Source organism: Misgurnus anguillicaudatus, chromosome 14 (assembly GCF_027580225.2).
Source record: "Misgurnus anguillicaudatus chromosome 14, ASM2758022v2, whole genome shotgun sequence".
Taxonomy (NCBI): domain Eukaryota; kingdom Metazoa; phylum Chordata; class Actinopteri; order Cypriniformes; family Cobitidae; genus Misgurnus; species Misgurnus anguillicaudatus.
Window position 1 is genome coordinate 19,876,493 of NC_073350.2, and position 22,211 is coordinate 19,898,703.

Consider the following 22,211-nt stretch of genomic DNA (forward strand, 5'->3'; position numbering starts at 1 on the left):
GTGTTTTGAACAAGAAAGCCTAGACGGTCCACATCTTTCCGGCGTCAGAATGCTTTTCCCCTCGAGCTACCAGCTGCCTGTGCAATTATTAGGAATGTAATGAATATTTCATGCCGAGATTGATGAGTCGTCTTATTAAAATACGAAGATGTTGAAATTAATTGTCAATTAGAAGTGGAGTGTCTTCATTTGAAGGGATCTAAATGAAGGCGGGGGTGAAAGTAGGGCGCGTCTCCTGTTTGGAGACAAATTCTCTGGATCAGCTGCTATTAGACAGTAATGGGAAACAGGACGGAGGCCGAGCAACCTAGACAAAATAGAGAGAAAGACAAAATGATAATTGTGAGTGTGATCAAGAGAAAGCATTAGCATTAAGTGGTAAGGGTTAGCATCAGGGCGGAGCTTAGCAAAAGCTCAAACCCTTGTGTGGCATTGACCGCTATTAAGATCGTTGCATGTTTGGCACAGCAAACTGGCACGGCTCCAGCGTTAATTAAGTACCTGTTAAACCATTTTACTCTCCTAATTACTGGAGATGGGCCAGGTTGGGTCCTGTGGCAATGAGAATAAAGAGAAAAGGGGCCGGCGCCGTTTAATTCGCCATATTAGCTTCAGCCCTGCTACGCCCATCCTTTCTCCCTCTCCTGCTCGCACGTGCACATGATGGTTTTAATTAGAGCAAAACAAGCAGCCTTGACAAAAGACTCCCCGAGCGATCAAGAAAGCTGTTTCCTAGCGCTCCGTGCCCACCGAAGCTAATTGGGCGGAGCAGGACCACAAAGAGGTTGGGTAACCACAAGCCATGTTTGTTGCCAGATTGTTTTTCCCCCTCGCACCATGTATCATTTTGTTGTGCTCGTCTTGCGTGGCTTTAATTGTAGACAGTGTGTAACAGAGAAGCCTCGCGTGTGTGTGCGCATCTGAGAAAAGAGATTTGTTTGAATTTTACCGGCTGAGCGGCATCAACTCATAATAGAGACGCTGTGCCAACTGCTTTTGGCATGGATGCGCTGGCATGGATCACAGGATGCGTTACTAACAGCAGGAGACCAATGACAATTTGACAATGATTGTATTTCCTGGGTTGTAATTGAAACGCTGGAGATTACAGTATAACATGAAATGAGAGGAATTAAAAGCAAGGCTATGTAGAGACTGAAAACCAAGCTAAAGTAATTTTTTGTGATTTACTGTCTTAATTTAATCTAATACTGATTAAGACATTTCAAAATCAATGAGCAAAGTCAAACTTTGATGCTTCTAATTTGATATTTATGTGAGACTTTAGCCTGGATTTCACATTATGATGGAGGCAGGCAGGCATACATTGCTTACTTTAATTTGACTTACATTTGCATTAGGCCACCACATAATCTAGATTGTTAAAGGAAAACACCACCGTTTTTCAATATTTTACTATCTTCTTACCTCAACTTAGATGAATTAATGCATACCTTTTTTTTTTCAATGCGTGCACTTTTAATCTTTGTACAGCGCTTCCTGAATGTGTTAGCATTTAGCCTAGCCCCATTCATTCCTATGGCTCCAAACAAAGTTTTATTTTGTGCCACCATACTTACTCATGTTACTACTCATGTAACAGTCTTTAAATAGGGAAAACATGGAAGTGTTTGGTGGCTTCTAAATTCATCCCTGTTTGGAGCCATAGGAATGAATGGGGCTAGGCTAAATGCTAACACAGTCACGACGCGCTGTACAAAGATTAAAAGTGCACGCATTGGAAAAAGATACGTATGTATTAATTCGTCTAAGTTACATAGTAAGATATTGAAAAACGGTGGTTTCCTTTAAATCTGAATTTGTTTAATTGCAAATGAGGTTAAACTCTACCATTTCCTCCTATCCAGCTGAACCTGGCCTCTAGTGTGTCAATGTCGAAACGAGAAAACGAAGGGTTTCCTGAGGGCTTGCCACACCCCCCCACCTCAGCTGCCACCCCCATCACCCCCATGAGGCAGGGACCCTCCGTCATCAGCTCCTCCAGCCTGCACGGAGTCGGACCCATCCGTCGCCGCAACTCAGACAAGTTCTGCACCCCCAACGCATCGGGTCAGTCATGCACCCGCACAAAATTCACCACATTTACATTTATGCATCAGGCAGATGCACTTTTTTATCTGTATGTGTGTTCCCTGGGACAGTGCAAAGGGCATGGGTTCGACAAATATCACTAGGGGTGGGACAAATATTACAACAACTAACCGGTGCATCGTTCAACGACCAATAAAGTATAAAAGCAAACAAATGCGCTTAGCTGGAAAAACGCTGCCAAGCGCCCACAGTCGACGTCTGCCTGCCGTTTAAACGCTTTGGTGTATATGCCCACTTAGAGGTTGATTTCTATGCCATTGAAGTGTACTTAAGACTCGCTTGTTTACATCTGTTACAGAACTCGCACAGAATTGTGAATTCTACAAAAACGCTGATGTCAGGCCTCCATTCACCTATGCTTCTCTCATACGACACGTAAGTCAACCTGTGTATATAATGGACCGATCCAGTCTGTGGTTTTAGTACCCCAGTGCACTAGAGCTGAGTTCAGAGGTGCATGCTGGTAACTGAGGATTTATGATCTCGTAGCTGGATGTCAGTCATGTCGAAATTCTCGGCACTATCCATAATGCATGGAAGCGGTCCATCAGCTAATGTTACGCTAATAACAGCCGTTTGAATCACCTCTTGACACTCGCTCACGCCATCTCTTTTGCTTTCTCTTCACTTTTTTCCCCAGGCCATTCTGGAAGCTCCCGACCGTCAGCTGACTCTAAATGAGATCTACAACTGGTTTACACGAATGTTCGCCTATTTCAGGAGAAACACAGCAACATGGAAGGTACAGTAACGTCCCATGTGATTCTTTAACGCTACCCAGTCTGTAAAAACCCAGCTGACGTTTTTTGTAATTTATTGTTTCCTACATAAAATCAAAATTGTGTGAAAATATAACCTTGATATATTTAATATTCACTGAGTAAGGCCATGTCAAAGATTGAAAGTGATATGAATAGACTTTCGGCCTGGATCTCACAGGCAGGGTCGCATACTGTATATATTTGGTATCTCTATGATTTTATTCATAATGTGATGATCTTGTTTTTTGTGTGTGTGATAAAAATAGTTGTTAACCATTCTGCAGGGGTCACTGTGTACCGAACACTTACATTATATAATATTGTTTAGAAGAGCTTACGCTTGCCTGCCGGCAATGAGGCCGGAGGCTCCTTTTATGCGAGCCTCGCAGAGATAAAAACAGACCCGGCCCATTGTTCAGCACTACCCAAACAACAATAAATCCTGCCTGTGTGCCAAGGGGTACAACGGGTACAACAGAGATACGGCTTTCTGTGGTGCTCCAATAACAGTAGGGTTATTAACGATGCCTGACTTCACCCAGACATACAAGATACAACCCATCTGTTTTTTTCTCCCTTCTCTCTACAAATATTCCCTCTTTTTTGGGTGTCCTGGTGTGCACTTCTCATTGTTGTGATTGTGTGAGAGAGAGCAGGCAAATGTATTGGCATTTGATTACATGGATAATGAATAACCAGAACCACAAAGGTTCTGGTTGGGATATGACAGCATTTTATCTTAAGTATCCCCATCAGTAAGGCTTAAGCACCCCACCATTGACACCAAACCACAAATACGTTCCTTTTATCTTTAAGCTATTACATAAATACCAAATATATTAAAGATTATTTACCTCTATCATTAATATTAATAAAGCAGCCATAAGTGCAATGATTCATTTTAACACTTAAAGCAATCGATATCTAGAGTCTGCTGGTTGGAAATCTGATCTTGGAATTCCATGGATGAATAAAACCTTGCATAGTCCACTGGTGCTGTGTGTGTATGTATACAACCTCACACACACACACACACACACACACACAATTGATCTGTAGTGATGTGTTATCAGTCTATAAGCACGTAATTCAGTGGACTCTTATCAGGCTGTTTAATTTGGACTGGTTGATCAACATGCGCCCGCTGGTCCGGAGTCAGATTTATATCAGCTTTGCATCTCAACTGGAGCCCTCCACATGTGAGCAGCTCTCCCCTGGGCACAGTAGCAGGTTTTCCCGACCCCTGTGAACCAGCTGCTGTTATTTTGTATGGAAATTCAAGCTTTGATCAGACGCTTTAACCACATGAAGTGATACCAAACATCACCAAAGCTATGTACACCTGTTGCGCAAGTTTTGTCTTAGAAATATTAACAACAAGAATTTTTCTTAATTTCTTTATATTAACATTGTTCTGGACACCCTGGGATGAATTCAATAAAGGGTTGCACGTCTTTTCGCATATAAGCATCATTTTAGGTAGTGCACCTAAATTTCAATTTAAATCTGAATGAAAACTATATCTTCAGCTTAAAGGATTAGTCCAAAAATCCAGATAATTACTCACCACCATGTCATCCAAAATGTTGATGTCGTTCTTTGTTCAGTCGAGAAGAAATTATGTTTTTTGAGGAAAACATTACAGGTTTAATGGACCCCAACACGTAACAGTTTTAATGTAGTTTAATATTGCAATTTCGTCACAGCTTCAAAGTTCTCTAAATGATCCCAAACGAGGCATAAGGGTCTTATCTAGTGAAACGATTGTCATTTTTGACAAGAAAAATAAAAAATATGCACTTTTAATCCACAACTTGTCTTCTTCCTCCGGCCCTGAAACGTGCCAGCGCGACCTCACGTAATTGCGTAATGCCGTGGAAAGGTTACGTGTTACATATGAAACGCACATTTGCGGAAATTTTTAAACAATAAACTGACACAAAGACATTAATTAGTATCATTCGACATACAACAACATCGGAACGTGTTGACGTGATGACGTATTACGTGAGGATGCGCTGGCGCGTCACAGGACCGGAGGAAGACGAGAAGTTTTTATTTTTCTTGTCAAAAATGACAATTGTTTCGCTAGATAAGACCCTTATGCCTCGTTTGAGATCGTTTAGAGTCATTTAAACTGCAATTTTAAACTGCATTAAAACTGTTACGTGTTGGGGTCCATTAAAGTCCATTAAAATGAGAAAAATCCTGGAATGTTTTCCTCAAAAAACATAATTTCTTCTCAACTGAACAAAGAAAGACATTAACATTTTGGATGACATGGTGGGAGTAATGTATTTAGATTTTTTTTAAGAAAATGGACTAATCATTTAAAATCCTGCAACTTCCTCACTAACCACCTGCAGTCTGGTTTTATATTAAGTTTTAGTGATCTTAAATTAATTTAAATTTAAGCACAAGTTAAACCAGGTCATAATTGTAATTTTGCATAGGTGATGTTTGTGTATATTCTTTATTGATCATGGTGGCAGACATCTATTTATTCATGCAGGAGAGTGTCATGACCATTTCCGGTGTTAAACTTTCTCTCTAAGCTTGCCTTAATGGGTTTGTCACCGATCACACTGCTCTTTCTCTCTGTCTAAAGTAAAGACTACAGGCTTATGGTGAAGTGCGATGTCGAGCGGTCATTAAAGGCCCGGGTCAACCATGTAACCTTCCCATTTATCGGCCCATATCCCCATCAGCCTGCTCGGCCATTAGCCTTGCCTTTAGAAAGACGTGCTAAAACAGGCACCTCCTCTCCTCTCTCCCCCCTCTGGACCAGTAGCCTGAACAGACACCATCAGCCCAGGGAGGAAATGGACGCCACATAGCGTAGCTTTCTTCCCGTCAGTCATCTTCTTCATTAACCATTCACGTAGCCTGTAGCCTGGGCTGAAGAGGTGCTGCCCCACATTCAGCCAACATTGGCCCAGGGCTCATTTGTGTGTCTGAGCCTCTGGAGATGAGGAAGGAAAGGTGTGATGGGAACACAGAAGGCTGTGAGATAGAACAGCAGGCTAATAGCCTTGAACCGCAGTGGCACCCAGGAACAGTTAGTGAGCTTAGGCAGCGAGAGTACAGTTCAGGGGAAGGGAGTCGCAAGTGGCAGGAATATCTTTAACAACTCATTTCACTTTTATGAAATTTAACAATTTAATGTATTCGTCTGCTTTTCCTTCTCCAACAGAGCCTGATTTATTTTATTCCCTCCACCTTCTCTGACCATCTCTCTTCTTTTTTAATAACTCCACATTCTCGCTCGTCTTTCCCTCTTGCCAGTCATTTGGCACCGGTATTAAATATAGAAATGGAGATGCATGTTCCCTGGTGCTCTTAATGGCCATCTATATTTCATGAAAAGTCAAGTACAGAAAGCAGAGGAAGTCATTGATCAGTTCGAGGGTCGGCTCTTATTCGCAAGATGGACACTAGCCGGGAACGCAAATCACCCGTTTTTTCTGAGCGTGCATTTGCTTGTAAAGGTTTTTTTATCCTATGGAGATGTTATGGTGTGTAGCATCTGTCAGCGATTTGTGTAATTCATTTCCCACAGTCCTTTTTGCAGTAGTTGAATTAATAATTGTGTATTTAAAGTTATTTTAAGAAATATTCGTAGCTCACCCTGATCTTTTCTCTGGGCCTTGTTTTTGTTAAACATAAATATTAAAGGCTGCTGCTGAGGTTTAATACTGTTGTCGCCAGTAAGCATTTTATTTTACTGGTACACGGTAGTTTATAGATGAGTATTTTACTTTGTGTTCATGTTAAGTCAAGTGAAATTTTTATTATAGCGTTTTACAATGTTGCATTCTTTCAAAGCAGCTTTACATAAAAAATAAAGAAAAGAAACTACAGAAATCATGAAAATTATTAAATATATAGTATATAGAAATTTATATATATTATTATTGCACATTTTATTATCCTCATAGATTACAATCTAATCTAATAAAATGATATATACTTTTTCTGATGATAAATAACAGATGTCATATTAAACTAGACATGCCTTTCCATCTTACATGCAAATGGCCCTTAAAGGATTAGTTCATCTTCTTAAAAAAAAATCCAGATAATTTACTCCACCATGTCATCCAAAATGTTGATGTCATTCTTTGTTCAGTCGAAAGAAATTATGTTTTTTGAGGAAAACATTCCAGGATTTTTCTAATTTTAATGGACTTTAATGGACCCCAACACTTAACTTAATGCAGTTTTAAATTGCAGTTTCAACGGAGTTTCAAAGGACTCTAAACGATCCCAAACGAGGCATAAGGGTCTTAAGTAGCAAAACGATTGGCATTTTTGACAAAAAATATGCACTTTTAAACCACAACTTCTTTTTTATCTCCGGTCCTGTGACTCGCCAGCGCGACCTCACGTAGTTGCGTAATGACGTCGAAAGCTCACGTGTTACATATATAAAATGCACATTTGCCGATAATTTTAAACAATAAACTGACACAAAGACATTAATTAGTATCATTCGACATACAACAACGTCGGAACGGTCCTCTTTCTTCACACTTGTAAACACTGGGGCGTAGTTACGAACTCGTCATCCGTGATCTCTTGACGTGATGACGTATTGTGTGAGGTTGCACTTGCGCATCACAGGACCCCAGAGATAGACGAGAAGTTGTGGTTTAAAAGTGCATATTTTTTATTTTTCTTGTCAAAAATGACAATCGTTTCGCTAGATAAGACCCGTATGCCTAATTTGGGATCATTTAGAGTTCTTTGAAACTGCAGTTTTAAACTGCATTAAACATGTTGGGGTCCATTAAAGTCCATTAAAATTAGAAAATCCTGGAATGTTTTCCTCAAAAAACATAATTTCTTCTCGACTGAACAAAAAAACAATAACATTTTGGATGAGGTGGTGAGTAAATTATCTGGATTTTGAAAAATGAAAATGGACTCATCCTTTAAAATATATAATAGTGTTACATAAAGAATTTGCAATAACGCCACCCCTGCACCACACACCTACAAAATTGAAACAGTGACATTTTTTAGATTGTAGCCGGTCCATTACAATAAAAGCTATTTTGTTACAAAACATTAAACTAAGCTAGTGTCAGCAGTCTCCCGGTAAGCAAGTTAACAGGGCGACAGCAGCAAAAAAAAAAAAAAAAAAACTCCACTTGTGGACAAAAAATCTTCTGTAAAAACTGTATCATTTTTAAGCCCAGTGTTGTGTCTGGTTTCTTTAGCATTAAAAGAGATCTTGCTTTCTTCCTTAATGCATACAATTAATTTAGATTGCAGGCAAAGTTGTGCAGGATGTTTTTTTTTCTTAACACATTGGCAAATTCTTTTAACCCTTCCACTTAACTCACTATTCTTGTACATCCTGTTCAAACCAGAAATTACAGAGATAGTTGCGAATGCCATTTCGTGTTGACTGTAAACTGTACATTACATACATCCACCACTATTTCTCATCTTATTAATATGCATACAAAAACAGTGATCGCTCGGGCTGATGAGACAGTAAAATGGTGGCCGCGGTGTCCTCTGTCTGTGTGTAGACAACGCCACCGACAGATCCAAGACCCGTCTGACACGCACATCACGCGTGCCATCTTTCTAATATCGCTATGCACCCCAACCTCCTCCAGAGCGAGCACCCCTCCAGTCACACACGGCTAGGAAGGCATTTTGTTTATGTCTACCAAGGCTGACCCCCTTTAAATTGCTGCTAATGTTTTAACTGAGAGAATTAGTCTTTCATCACGGATGGGAATGCAAATAAAATCGGTGAGGTGGCAGGCTGAAATTGGGGTCATACTCATTTGCAAAACGAAGCATCATGCCTCCTGCACGGGGAAATTTATTCAAAGGAGGGAGGCCTCGCCTGATTATGGCACTTGTAATTATGGTTAGGAGTGATTCTAGAATCAGCAGTCCCTCCCTCATGGATTGGAAAAAAAAGAGCGCGTCTGAAAAAATACACAGGATTTAATTATACACGAATTAAAATTGGTAATGAAATTGGGCATGAACAACTACAAATAGCAGATGAAAAGGAAGGGGCGTCCCTTGGGGGTGTTATTCTAGATAGTGGCTGATTAGTAAAATTTAAAATAAAAAAGCAAGGGGTTGGTTTGCCGGTTATGGGGGAGGGAGTCTTGTATGGTGCATCGTTTTATTTTTTTTGCGTTAAAAACTCCTACTGTTGTGATGGTGTGGCACCACATTGTCACTTCTCCTCGATAGCATGTGCACTTAATTGCTTGTGTGTGTGTGTGTGTATGAGGGGGTGGCGAGTTTGAGATGGAGAGATACTGTACGCTCGCTCGACACGTCCCTATCTGAGCCACACAATCTTTTGTGCCCATCATCACGTGCGCTCTTTTAATTAGAAAGCAGGTATAAGATTTATGCCATTATTAAAGGCTGTTTATATCAGGCTTCGCCATAATTGCATTTCCAGCAATGAGAGCAAAGCAGTCACGATTGTGCTTAAGATACCTACGGTGTAGAGAAAAACTTCATCTTTTTGCTCTCCGTCTCTCCGTTACCCAGAATGCTGTGCGCCATAACCTGAGTCTGCACAAGTGCTTTGTGCGAGTGGAGAACGTCAAGGGTGCCGTCTGGACCGTGGACGAAGTGGAATACCAAAAGAGGAGACCACCAAAGATGACCGGGTGGGTAGTTTCACCCTAGGCATGCACCTGTCCCTTACCAGTGCTTCTTCAAAGATTTATTTTAAGGCAACACAAAACTAAAAATAAATCAAGTGTCCTAAATGACTTTGTGTAAGCAATAAACTACATTTTTGACATTCAAGAATCCCGAGAGTTTTTAAATCTCAAACGCGAGCCTGCATTTAACCGCCCGAATGAGCAAAGTCATACTTCATTTAAAATAACCTGTGTAACATTGGATTAAAACGGCATTCTTCAAGATGAAGACTATTTATTCAGTCAAATTTCCCAAAACAGGCTTTATTCCTTTAGCTAAACCATAAGCTTGTAAGCCTGGTCTGTAAGTGGGGCTATAATGGTTATTGGCATGTATGATTACCCTAATGGGCTTCCCATCATTACCTTATTATGGACTCTCCAGTCAGAAGCACAAAGGTCTCTTTTGTACCTCGTCTGCTTGCATTTGGCGGTACGTGTTTATGCGCGTGTGTGTTTTTCCCGTCTGTGTCTACACTGTTTAGGGTACATTGTGAGCAGATCCACAGCAGAAAGCGTGCCTGCTTGCATTTGTACAAACAGATGTTACACGCCGTCTTAAGCTTTGCCAGAGAGACGACGGCAAATTACCCAGCCGACGGCCTGCGCTCCAGATCTCAGCCTTGTAGCTCACAAACGGGAACAAACGGAATTTTGTGTGTGTGTTTCTTGTGCAATATGCTGTGTCAGAATGCGTTGGGTTTTCGCTGGTGTTTGTATGTGTCATCAGATGAACAAGATCTGTAGTTTTCCACACTTGCACTTACTCTAATGGCAACCTGATCTCACAAAATACGTGAAATAGTCACGCATTATTTTGCTCAGTTTTGCGTGACATTGTCACGTATTTCCACCATATTACGCGCCCCTGACACGACTTTCTTTTCCGTGACAGTTTCACGTATTGGTTACTCAACTGTTTTTTCCTATTTTTAAACAATTGTCGCCTCGGTCTGGGGCCAGAACAACTTTCTGTTACATAAAATGACATCCTTACCCAAACCCAACTCTAACCCTAACGTCAGGCGACGATGGTTTAAAAAGCATACAAAAAAATGGTATAAACCAATACATTAAGTGACATCCTAACGCAAACAGCAAATCTAACCCCAAACCGAAGCAACAATTGTTTAAAAATAGGAAAAACAGTGTCACACAAAACTGAGCAAAATAATGTGTGACTACTTCACGGAATTTTGGGACATCAGGTAGCTAATGGCCATGTTTTACTTTCCTCTTTTCAGAAGTCCCACACTCGTGAAGAATATGATTTCCGGACTGGGATTCGGCTCCCTGAATGCCAGTTATCAGGTGAGTGTGTGTTTTCCATGCATCAAAATAACACACACACACACACACACACACACACACACACAAAGAGTTGCTAAAGTCATTCTGGGAATTTTAAAAATTGTGACCCAGTATGTGAAACCCATTTTATGTGATATACATAAATTCATCCTATATAATGTAAAAAAAACATATTGTGAAAATATAACTGTTAATGAGATCATGATTTTTTTGGGGGGGTAGTGTCTCGGAAAGTCATAAAAATATTTAAAGTATAAACAATAAATAGTATTTCTATAATGAAAATATTTTAGTTCTGTCTTGATATTACCTGCATGGCATATTTGTGAGTGAATCACTTCTGAGTGAATCCGTTCAGTGAATCCGTCAAACCAGTTCACAGATCACTCTGAATGATTCAGTTGCAAATTTGCCCAAACTTAAATGATCTTGTATGGCCAAGGACAAAAGGTTATAGAAAGATCAAGGGAAAAAATGGGTGACCCGGTGCAGACCAGATCAACCACACAAGGGGCACTGATAACAATTTCCTCTTGTAATTAGCTCCTTCTCCCAAACCTCCTCGCTTCTCCTCCCTCCAGGTGTACATGTTTCCACTCAGCCGTATGTGATTTATAGTGTCAAATATTTGTCAATGAAGGTCACGGCATAAAATTAGCATCTGTCCTAGAAATCCATCTGAAAGCCACCACGTCACCAAACTTCTCTGAGATTTTAGAGTTGTGCGACGCTCACCCAGCTCTGCTCCAGTGTTTGTGTGTGTGTGTTTTTCCCAAGAACGCTGTGTGATGAGACAGAGATGGATCTAGGAGGGTTAGCCTTTGTGCTGGCTTTCTGGTCTGGGTGTGTGGCTCGCTCTCTCTCTGTCAGGTCTGTGCTCATCCGTCTCTTGACGGGACAAGCCATGTCAGTGCCTGACAAACAAACAGCCAGCTAATCATGGACCAACACATACACGCACATGCACCACCCTGGCCCAGTTTGTCCTGTTCTGACCCCGCAGGCCATCTCTATGGAAATGAAATTGCTCATCCTGAAAAGGGCACACATAAACTAAATCTTTAACAAAAGAGCCAACACAGAGAAAAGCACAACAGTGCAGAAGAGTGCTGGATAATTATTTCTAGTTTTCCATTAGGATTTCTCAGAAACTCCTTTTTTTTTACTTTGCAATTCTTTAAGTGGTGTGTTGTGTTTTGCATCCTCCCTAAACTGTAAAGCCATTTTTTAATTTGGTAATGCAAGTATTATCTGGCCTGACATCTACCTGATTATCATTTTAGACAGGCATTAATCGTGTACAATATATAAAATAAAAAATCTTAAAAGATTGGAAGTTTGTTTTGGATATTTAAAGGGGAAAAATGGCCCCTTTTACATCAGATAAACGTTGCATGACCCTGATCAGCTTTCTTGTCACCACCCCGTCTCCACAGAATCAGAATGAATTTCCCTCAAACTCTTTTCATTTCTCTCTCTCCTGTCTCGGCATATTTCGGCCAGTCACGACAGTTTGAATTGGCACAAGCAGCACATAAAATTCTCAGTTGCACTCGTTCAGAAGCGACTGCTGGGAGATGCAGGAAACCGGCCAGAACTGCTTTCCGTTCCACCTTTCATTATACATTAAAATATCCATATGTATAATTATAAGTATTTAGATTTGTATTTACTTAAAAAAGAATTTGCCATTGCTTTTGAATGGGAGCTTATTTGAAGGCTTTTTTAAATTGAAATGTATTAAAAAATTCCTTTCAAGAGCAGCAGTTTATGAACTCAGTAAAGCAGTTTTTGGACTGTATGAACATTAAAATTTAAGATTGAAATTTACAATGAAAATAGAAAAAACAATTGCAACAATTCATATAAAATTATACAAATAAAATGTATGCATAAAACAATATTTTTAAACAATTTTAGGAAATATTTAAAATTAATATGTAAGTGCTTTTAAATGTTTTTAGTGGTTTTATCAAATCTGGATTAATTAAATGTACATAAAGCAGGAAAATAACATGCTAAACTTCTGAATTTCATATTATTATTATTCTCATTATTATTGTTGTTTTTATTATTATTATTATTATTATTATTTTATTTTATTTTACAACTCAAAATGCGGATTATATATTATAAGTTTTTTTACAACAAACTTTTGAACCCAAATATATTGATTAATATTTTTTTTACTGAAGTTTAGTTTCTTTTTGTCTCTAAAACAAAACGGGCAAAATATGTATTGTATAGCTTTAGTAAAAATGTAATGTCTTGCTAAAAGTTTACTTCTGATTATTCTGTGATGTTAAGAGCAAATTGTAAGAAGTACTGAGCACATGATTGACAGGAATATATATCGGGGTGTTTGTGTTAGCCTCAGCAAGCAGTAAAGTCTGTTGTGTGGAAGTGAGGAGACCCCTAGTGGTGAAACAAAACAACCTACAGATCCACTGCCTCCAAATCTCTTAAAATACATCTGGCTGTTTGCCTTAACGCATTTTTACACATTATATTTACCATAACAATTATTTCAGACCTTATAACTTGTACAATTCTGCAACAGGCAATATTTACATTTTGCATTCGGTGTATGCTTTTATCCCGAGTAATTTAGAGTGCCTTCAAGGTGCACATATTTTATCAGTACGTGCATTCTTGAGCCTTGTTGTTGTTGGCACTGTGAAATTTACTGATAACACAACCACTCTTTCTTAATTGAATATCTCATGCCTTATTTTCCATATTAAATATTTCACTTATCTGTGATCTGTGTGTATATTTGTGCAGGCTGCACTTGCGGAAAGCAGTCTTGGTCTTCTGAACAGCCCCACCCTGTTGAACAACAGCACAGGTGCGAGCCTTAACATGCTGCACGTCGGTCACGATGATGTCAGCAGCACTGTTGAACAGGTCAACAGTAACGGCAGCTGCAGCCCTGGCCTCTCTCCACAGCAGTATGGGTAAGAGTAGTCAACTAACCAACACAATTACTAGCTAACTCAGGTTTTGTTGTTATTAGTAAAGATTCGGCAAATTGTGTGAAAACATTTCTTAATAAGATTCATTTATTACCTTACCAATCGGACATTTAATAGTGCTAAACAGATTTGTGATGAAACTATTGTAAATTATGATACATAAACCTTTTTAAATATTATTTTATTTCAATTTTTATATTAAATATTGCTATTTATTTTGATATTATATTATTTTACTTGATTTGCATGATTGAAAATAGAGGGTATGCATTGACGTCACTTTTCCACGTGACCACGCCTGAACTCGCCCTGTTGAGTGGCAAATGATTCAACAAAATGGCTGGTTATCATAGCGGCTGCTGCGAAAAACGCCAGTAAAACTGACTTTTATTAACTTAAATAGAATTTAGTTGGACTTGTCAGCAGACGTGGACAATACTTGGTTACATTAGTTACATTTTCCGAGTATCTGTGCTTTATTTGGGTGTTTGTATTGCAAAAAAAATTATTCACTACATTCTAAAGCATATAGTCATACTGTGTATTCTTTAATATTGCATATTAAAGTTTATTTAACACCTAATTACATTAAAATTTTGTATTTTTACTTGAGTAAAAGTACGTGTATATTAAATGTAAAACAAAAACTTGTTTTTATGAAGTGTAATAGAGTAAAATTTTTGATAATATGCTTTGGAATGTATGTTTTCCAAAGAAAAACACGGATAAAATACAAATACTTGAAAAATACTTTTAAGTAGAAAGTAAAACCTCTGCTTGATAGTGACGCTAGCAACTTATCAACCCACCTGTGGTCTGTGGACGTTGGCATGAACGATCTATTTACTTCTCCTTTCTGTGTTTTTTTTGGCAGTCTGTAAAACGATAGCTTCGAATTCTTGTTAATCTGTTAGTACAGTCTATCTGCTTTTTCCCATTTAGGCGCGTTTTCTCCGCAGATTTCACACTGTACACAAATGCTGTCGCTTGTCTTTTGCCACTCAGTGGGCGTAACCGCAGTCACTTTCGCCGAAGGTGACGTCACGTGCATACCCATAGCTCCAACTTTCATTTTAGGTAACAATTTCAAAATGTCATCTCTTAATTTGCGTTACAGACACCAGGTTCATGTGAAGGAGGAGCCAGCTGAGATGGAAGAGGATAGCAGACCCATGTCCCTCATGGCATCTGTCACTCAAAACATGAGCATGCCCGGTGACGAGCGCGACATGGAGGAGGATCTTCCAACAGAGGAGCTGGAGTAAAAGCGATGTGGTGGAGGCGGAGCTTACTGGCCTAGCCCCTCCCTCATATTCAAGGTGTTCAAGAAAACAAAGATCCAAAACCAACTACAACTTCGAAAACCAAAACAGGGTTAGACCTCATCAGTTTATAAAGCAAAAAACACAACATGCTTTTATCCCCTTCATTTTTTTTTATTTCTTCGGTCAGTATCCTCAAAAAGACACTTTTGCGTTTGAGACCGCCTGTGTTTTGAAATATGCTATGTTAGAAGTACGGACCACCGCAGAGCTACTGAGGGAAACCTGACAAGATATAACATCAGTATACTCACGCAAGTGTGTATAGTCGGGGTTTTTTTTCTTTTCGGAAGTCACCTGAGGTTTCTCCGTTTTAAGTCTTTTTAGCTCTAATGTTCTTTGGGCCTGAGAACACCGCTTTTCTATGGGATACATACACGGAGGTGATTTACCTCAGAAAGAAAAAAGAGGGAAAAGATGAGAAAAACACATCTTTAGAATGACTTCTGCTTTCATCCAGATTTTTTCTATAGGGATGCTGCAAGACTCCGTAACTTTGCCGTCACGCAGTTAAGTTCACCACTCCTGACAAAAGCAAAGCAAAGACTGAAACACAACAAGCTGTAAGACTGGCAACGGCATCCCGGGTCACCTCCTTTTTCTTTGTCTGTTTCCCGTTTACATGACTGGACTCGCAGCGCGAGGTGTGCTGTCTCGGGGCAGCATTAACCTCTCTGATCAGACAGTGGCTGCGCGCCCTCCTTATCTTTAGCCAAACTTAAAGTAGAAAATGTTGCCACCCCCAAAAAGGCCTATTTCAGGAAAAGGAACTTTTGCTGTTGTTCTCCTGTGGTGCTGTTATGACAGCCAGACTGACCCGAGGCTTGAGGAGGACCGGCTCAGAGACTCTATTGACTGTATTGTTGATTATAATATGTGTGCAGTAGCTTTCGATTTCTCCTTTTGCTTTACCGTCATAGTCGTTTATTTCTAAATGATCAACGTTTTTCATTGTGGTATTATTCAATTATTATATGTCTTCTGTTGATTATTTTTTTTCTCTCTTATCATTCCAAAAAAAAAGTTTCGTTCGGGAGAGAAGTTCCAAACACCCCCCCCCCCAAAAAAAACCCTCCAAACTTACCCCCAGAGTTAGATGAATGAGGATAGCACTTACTAAGTGACAGATGCGGAAATAGTGAACGGTACCACAGATCTAACATCAAATACTAAGGTAACAAACCACTCAAACCATTAAAAAAGCAGAGAGAAGCTGAAACTAAAGAGACGAGGTTTAATACACAATGCAGGGCTCCCTGTAAGATCCTAAAATTAACTTTACAGGCATTTGTTCCTCACAAGCATTTTTATTTTGCACCATTTATATCTTTTATTTCAAAGTTTTCTGTGGAAGCCAATTGATATCAGCTGCGATACAAAATATTGCTTTAATGTAAAAGATAACACGGTCACAGAATACCTCAGAACACAGTGTTTGCCCCCTCATGCTGTTATTACAAAGGGGATTTGTGCTGTGGTTAACCAACACGGTGACTCTTTCATTATCAGTTCTGTAGTTAGTAGATATATAAAAGTTATTTGCAATTCACTGTGTCGGTAGAAAGTGATTAGCATGTGAGATTTTGCTTTTGCTGAACTATAAAAGAAACGTTTCTCAGTATAGTGTCATGCCAAATTCCAAGTTTTAATTTAATATATGTTGCTTTTTTCGTTTTCCCCATTTTACTTTTGTTACAGGTAACCAAAGAGATATTTAGTAAACCAAAAAAACTCTTTTTTTTATTTATCCTTTCTTTTCCTAAAGAACTGGCCAAAAGAACACAAACACGTCATTTTAAAATAATATGTTTGTTTTTTTTCCGTTAAATAATTTGTTTTTAACTTACACTACAGAGCATTCCAAAAACCAAAGTGTAAAATGCATATGCTTTTTTTCATAAAAGGAGAGAACTGTTTAGATATATGTTGTTAACCTGATGAGTTATTAACACTACATATGTTTAAAGGCCAAATAAGCAAACTGAAAAGGAAACAAAAATGCAAAAAAGCAGTATTAAAAAAGCCTCTTGCTGTTCATTAGTTAATATGAGAAGCACTTAGGATTTGATTTTACCCCATCTTGTGCTCAGGCGATTGCGGTGTTGAGAATTCAGTCTAACTGTGGGATTACACCAATTTCGCATTGCGTTGCTCACTCTAGATTACTCGCGGGATTTAACTTCGAATATTTTCAACTTGGGCGAAGATGCGTTTGAGGCGAATAGCGCGTGTTTTCACGGCAAACGCGCCGCCCATATCGCATCATTCGCATCGCCCCGCGAGGACGCGTCTGATTACGTCTTTGCATTGACTTTGTATGTAATCTACTCGCGCAAATCGTTGAACTCGCATCTGGTGTAAACCCACAGTAATGCTACGTACACACCAAGCGCGGGGCATCGCGTTACTCACTTTAGATTACTTGCGGGATTTAACTTCGTGTCATGCGAATTTTTCGCTTGAGTTAAATATTTTCAACTTGGGCGAAGACGCGTTTGAGGCGAATAGCGCGTGTTTTCACGGCAAACGCGCCACCCATATCGCATCACTCGCATCGCCCCGCGAGGACGCGTCTGATAACGTCTTTGCATTGACTTTGTATGTAATCTACTCGCGCAAATCGTTGAACTCGCATCTGGTGTAAAATGCTACGTACACACCAAGCGCAGGGCATCGTGTTACTCGCTCTAGATTACTCGCGGGATTTAACTTCGTGTCATGCAAATTTTTCACTCAAGTTGAATATTTTCAACTTGGGCGAAGATGCGTTTGAGGATAATAGCGCGTGTTTTCGCTGTTAACGCGCCACCCATATTGCGTCATTCGCATCGCCCCACGCGAGGACGCGTCTGATTGCGTCTTTGCATTGACTTTGTATGTAATTTACTCGCGCAAATTGTGAACTCGCATCTGGTGTAAACCCACAGTAATGCTACGTACACACCAAGCGCGGGGCATCGCGTTACTCGCTCTAGATTACTCGCGGGATTTAACTTCGTGCCATGCGAATTTTTCGCTTGAGTTGAATACTTTCAACTTGGGCGAAGATGCGTTTGAGGCGAATAGCGCGTGTTTTCGCTGTAAACGTGCCGTCCATATTGCGTCATTCGCATCGCCCCGCGCAAGGACGCGTCTGATTGCGTCTTTGCATTGACTTTGTATGTAATCTACTCGCGCAAATCATTGAACTCGCGTCTGGTGTAGACCCACGGTTAGAGGAAGATTCACCCTCGGAGATTGCAAAAGGCACTTGAATAACAGTGATGTACTTTCATGCAAATGACTCAGCATTATGGTTTACCTAACAGAATTACTCTCTTAGCAGTATTTTAAAATAACAAATACCAAAAAAGCAGTCAAACATTGAAACACTGAAATTCAGTTTCTTGCTTATCTATACTTTCCTAGCGCATTAAACAGTATTATTTACCGCACAAATAACAGAGAACTAAATACAAGGGACAAAAAGACTTTTTGAATAATTTTCCACATTTTTGACGTTAGGGGATCTTTTTGCTTGTTGTTTTTAAGGTCACAGAAGAGAGGTGTATGCTCATACTGTACATCTGTAAGGAATTAAAACCAAAAATAATTCTACCTCCTTTTCAAAATGGTTCACGAAATAGAAAAGGCCAATGAAAGTCACCTTCAAGGTGTTGTCCTTCAAAAAACAACCAAAATAGGATTGTTATACCGATTCTCAATTCCAAATTCATTAGCATGAATGGAAGCAAATAAATGAGACACAATAAAAAAAAAACGAAATAAAAGTCTACCTCTCCATCCCCTTCTGAAAAAGATGCCGAGTCCTGTTAAGTATGAGGCATTTAGTGGTCAACATATTTAAAAGGGTCTACTCCAAATCACACATTGCCCACTTTAAGTGATCTATTAGCATAGTGTCTATGTACAGGTCCTCAATGCGGAGGTTTAATTGTCTGTTCTAATTCCGCATGCATAATGAAAGGCCAGGCCAATGAGAGCCATCGAGCCTGCTGGTCATTAGAGCATACTCAATGAGCCAGTCAGTTGGCTGTCAGAAATGATGATAGGCAGAATGCATTAACGTAGGCCACTCTTACATGGACCTCGCTTCCCAATTAATGCAAAGTATAGCTCGCACGTGCACACAAGCATCCCTGAGAGATCATCACGCTCCTGGTAGCGGTTACTCTGGTAAAACAGGCTTTTATTTTGTACCGTAGACCACTCGAAGAGCGAACGCACTAAATGCCTGCAGATGAAACCAAAATATCCAAAGAGAAACATCGTGCTACAATAATGACTGCAAAGGAATTCAAAAACAAATTGCTGCATTCAATAAATGGACTACAATTGTGCTTTAAGGTACACCTGTAAACACAGCTGTTTTATAAAGATGTAGACTGAAACACATCGGTATTAGTGATCGCCATGATTTTCTTCATTACTTTTACAGACATGTTGTATTATTGTATACAAACATGTATAATGATGTGTTATTGTATACTACAGCTTTGGCTTAGCTCTCAAGGGCATTCCCTCTTTTTCATTTACTTTTTTGTTATTGTTTTATTTTTTTGCACCTGTTTAGCTATTGTAAAGTTTCGAGCTCAGAGTTCCTATACTGTATTGCTTATGCTAAAAAGTGTATGTATTTATCATATATGTGCTGCAGGTATCATGGTTTTGCTTTTGGGTTTTGATTGTTTTCTTTTTGTTTTCCCAGTTTTTAATTGATATTTTAATTTTAGATTTTTGTGTATTATCTCTCAGAAAAAAGAAAAGATTAAAAGTTAGATAAGTGGTTTAGGTAACACACCTGTTTGTATATTTATCTTAGCTAGGTCTATTTTGATACTTTTTGTCTCTGTAGTGCATTTATGCATTTTTAAGGAAAAAAGAGAGAAAACAAAACTAAAAAGTTGAACTCATTGTGTAATGATACCTCAGAAGGACTTTTCTCAAAAGACAGGACCAAAATTTCAGCGAAAGAGAAAAAAATTGAAGAAAAATATGTAGCCCTCTCTTGCTTATAAGAAAGAGCAAATCTAAGGTATTTTGTTTTTTAATTTTTTTTTTGGTCCTTTTTGGTGCCAATATCTGTACAGACTCCCTTTAAATCAAATCATTCCTTTATTTACCATTAGCACTCAAAGCTGTCTTTCATAAGGCAACAGGACTCTAGATCTAGCTTGATAGCACCAAAAATGGGACCAAGACAAACACTCATACAGTAAAGGCCATTTTTGGTATCATAAAAACACTAACTGCTGTGCATGTAGTGAGACTTTTTCCACAATAGCATACCAAATAAGATTTTTAGGCTTTTAGTCACCACCAAAGGGGTTGTTGGTAGACATCCGTATTCCAAATTGATAAAGTCTGCCATTGTAACCAAACAAATGCGTGACGAAGGTGACAGAGCAGTATTTATGTCTCACTATCCTGTATAGCGACAGCAGTTATCCGCGCTATAACCCGTAGCGTCCTCTTTACGCCGGTTCGAGGTCTTTGATAGGCTCGGAGCTCCATTGCCCAGTGATTAATAGCTTTGAGCTGCCATTCTCCAGGTAAAAGATCCCTGCCCGGGAGCTTTGCCTGATGGGATTAACTTCCTCAGCCAATTAAATGGAACTACCACTTCGACTCTCCTCTCATTGTATTTTTACGAATGTGTGTACATTTTCAACAGTGACTTATATGTACTTAGTTTCGTTTTAATTGTTTCGTTTACTTCTCTTTATTTTTTTACATTTGTTTTGCTTTTCCAGATGAGACTTGGGGGAGGAATAGGTGGTGGCTTTGAAATGGTATAGAAAATGAAAAAAGGCAACTAGCCACCCACCTTTCTCGTTCTAACCCCGGTGACCATGTTTATGCGAGTCACTGCCGTTTTTCCTCATGCTGTATAAAAAACACATATATCTGTGTATTTGTAACCTGAATCTTCTTGTGTCTGTCCATGCAGACAATAAAAAAAACTGTACAGTAGGTCTAGTTGCATGTAATCTGTACTAATTATTGACAATGGCATTATAAAATGCAATAAAAATACTTATTACACTGTCTAAGGCTGTGCACTGCCTGTGATTTCTTTCTTAGTTTGAACATTATTAACACTTGCCTAGCTATGGGTTGTTTATTAATTATCTTATTTAGTAATCTAACAACCATGCCAGCAATACATGGTACTTTCTACCCAGTCTCACAAGGTTTCATGATATAGTTACGTACATTTTAGATTTTTTTTGTGATCATAACGAATTTCTGTTTTCGTGTGATTATCAGGTATTGGTTACTCAACTGCTTTTTCCTATTTTCAAACCATTGTTGCTTCGGTTTAGGGTTAGATTTGGTGCTTGCTTTTGAATGTCACTTATGTATTGGTTATACTATTTTTTTTCGGATTTATTTTTTATATGTCGCCTGGCGTTAAGGTTAGAGTTGGGTTTGGGTATGTCATTTTATATAAATCTAACCCTAAACCGAAGTGACAAAGGTAAGAAAATAGGACAAAACAGTTGAGTAACCAATACGTGATAATCATGCGAAAACAGGAATTCGTTATACGATCAGGAAAAAACACGGAAATTCGTGATAATATCACAAAAAAGAATCTAAAATGTATGTGACTATATAACGAAATTTCGTGAGAAAGCAAGAGTGAGACATGCTATTGTAACTCACTATGTATTGTTTCTCTTTCTTTAGCTACAAAAGTACTCTATTGTGTGCAAGTGCAGTAAATGTGCTCTTAATTTAGTTAGGGTGTTTTTCTTCCCAAAAAGCTATAGCATAACACTTACCGTGGCCACACTGACTTTAGTGTGAAATGGATGATTGAAACTAAAAGCGAGGGCCTCAGCATCAAGAACTTTGCTGGCGAGAGTCTATAGAGTAATTGCCATGCTTGAAAGTATTAAACTTCATGCACCATGAGCAGGTTCATTTGATGTTTATTTTGAGATGGGGATAGGGAACAGAACAGAAAGAGTAAAAATCTGTCAAGTTAGTTTCCTGAACAATAGCCAGGTAATGATAGATATCAGTGAA

At 39.1% G+C, this 22,211-nt stretch overlaps 1 protein-coding gene across 3 annotated transcripts in view; it reads left to right on the plus strand.

Annotated features, from left to right (window-relative positions):
* The window catches only part of foxp4 (forkhead box P4), a 135,192-nt gene extending 113,963 nt beyond the window's left edge, over positions 1-21,229 (plus strand). For all 3 annotated transcript variants that reach the window (XM_055183435.2, XM_055183436.2, XM_055183434.2), the window contains exons 12-18: positions 1,869-2,070; positions 2,411-2,487; positions 2,753-2,854; positions 9,411-9,532; positions 10,813-10,879; positions 13,664-13,836; positions 14,972-21,229. In XM_055183435.2, the coding sequence (XP_055039410.2) occupies positions 1,869-2,070; positions 2,411-2,487; positions 2,753-2,854; positions 9,411-9,532; positions 10,813-10,879; positions 13,664-13,836; positions 14,972-15,119 (891 nt within the window). In that variant the 3' untranslated portion in view covers positions 15,120-21,229. The remainder of the gene's footprint in view (positions 1-1,868; positions 2,071-2,410; positions 2,488-2,752; positions 2,855-9,410; positions 9,533-10,812; positions 10,880-13,663; positions 13,837-14,971) is intronic.
* Positions 21,230-22,211: the final 982 nt, after the last annotated feature.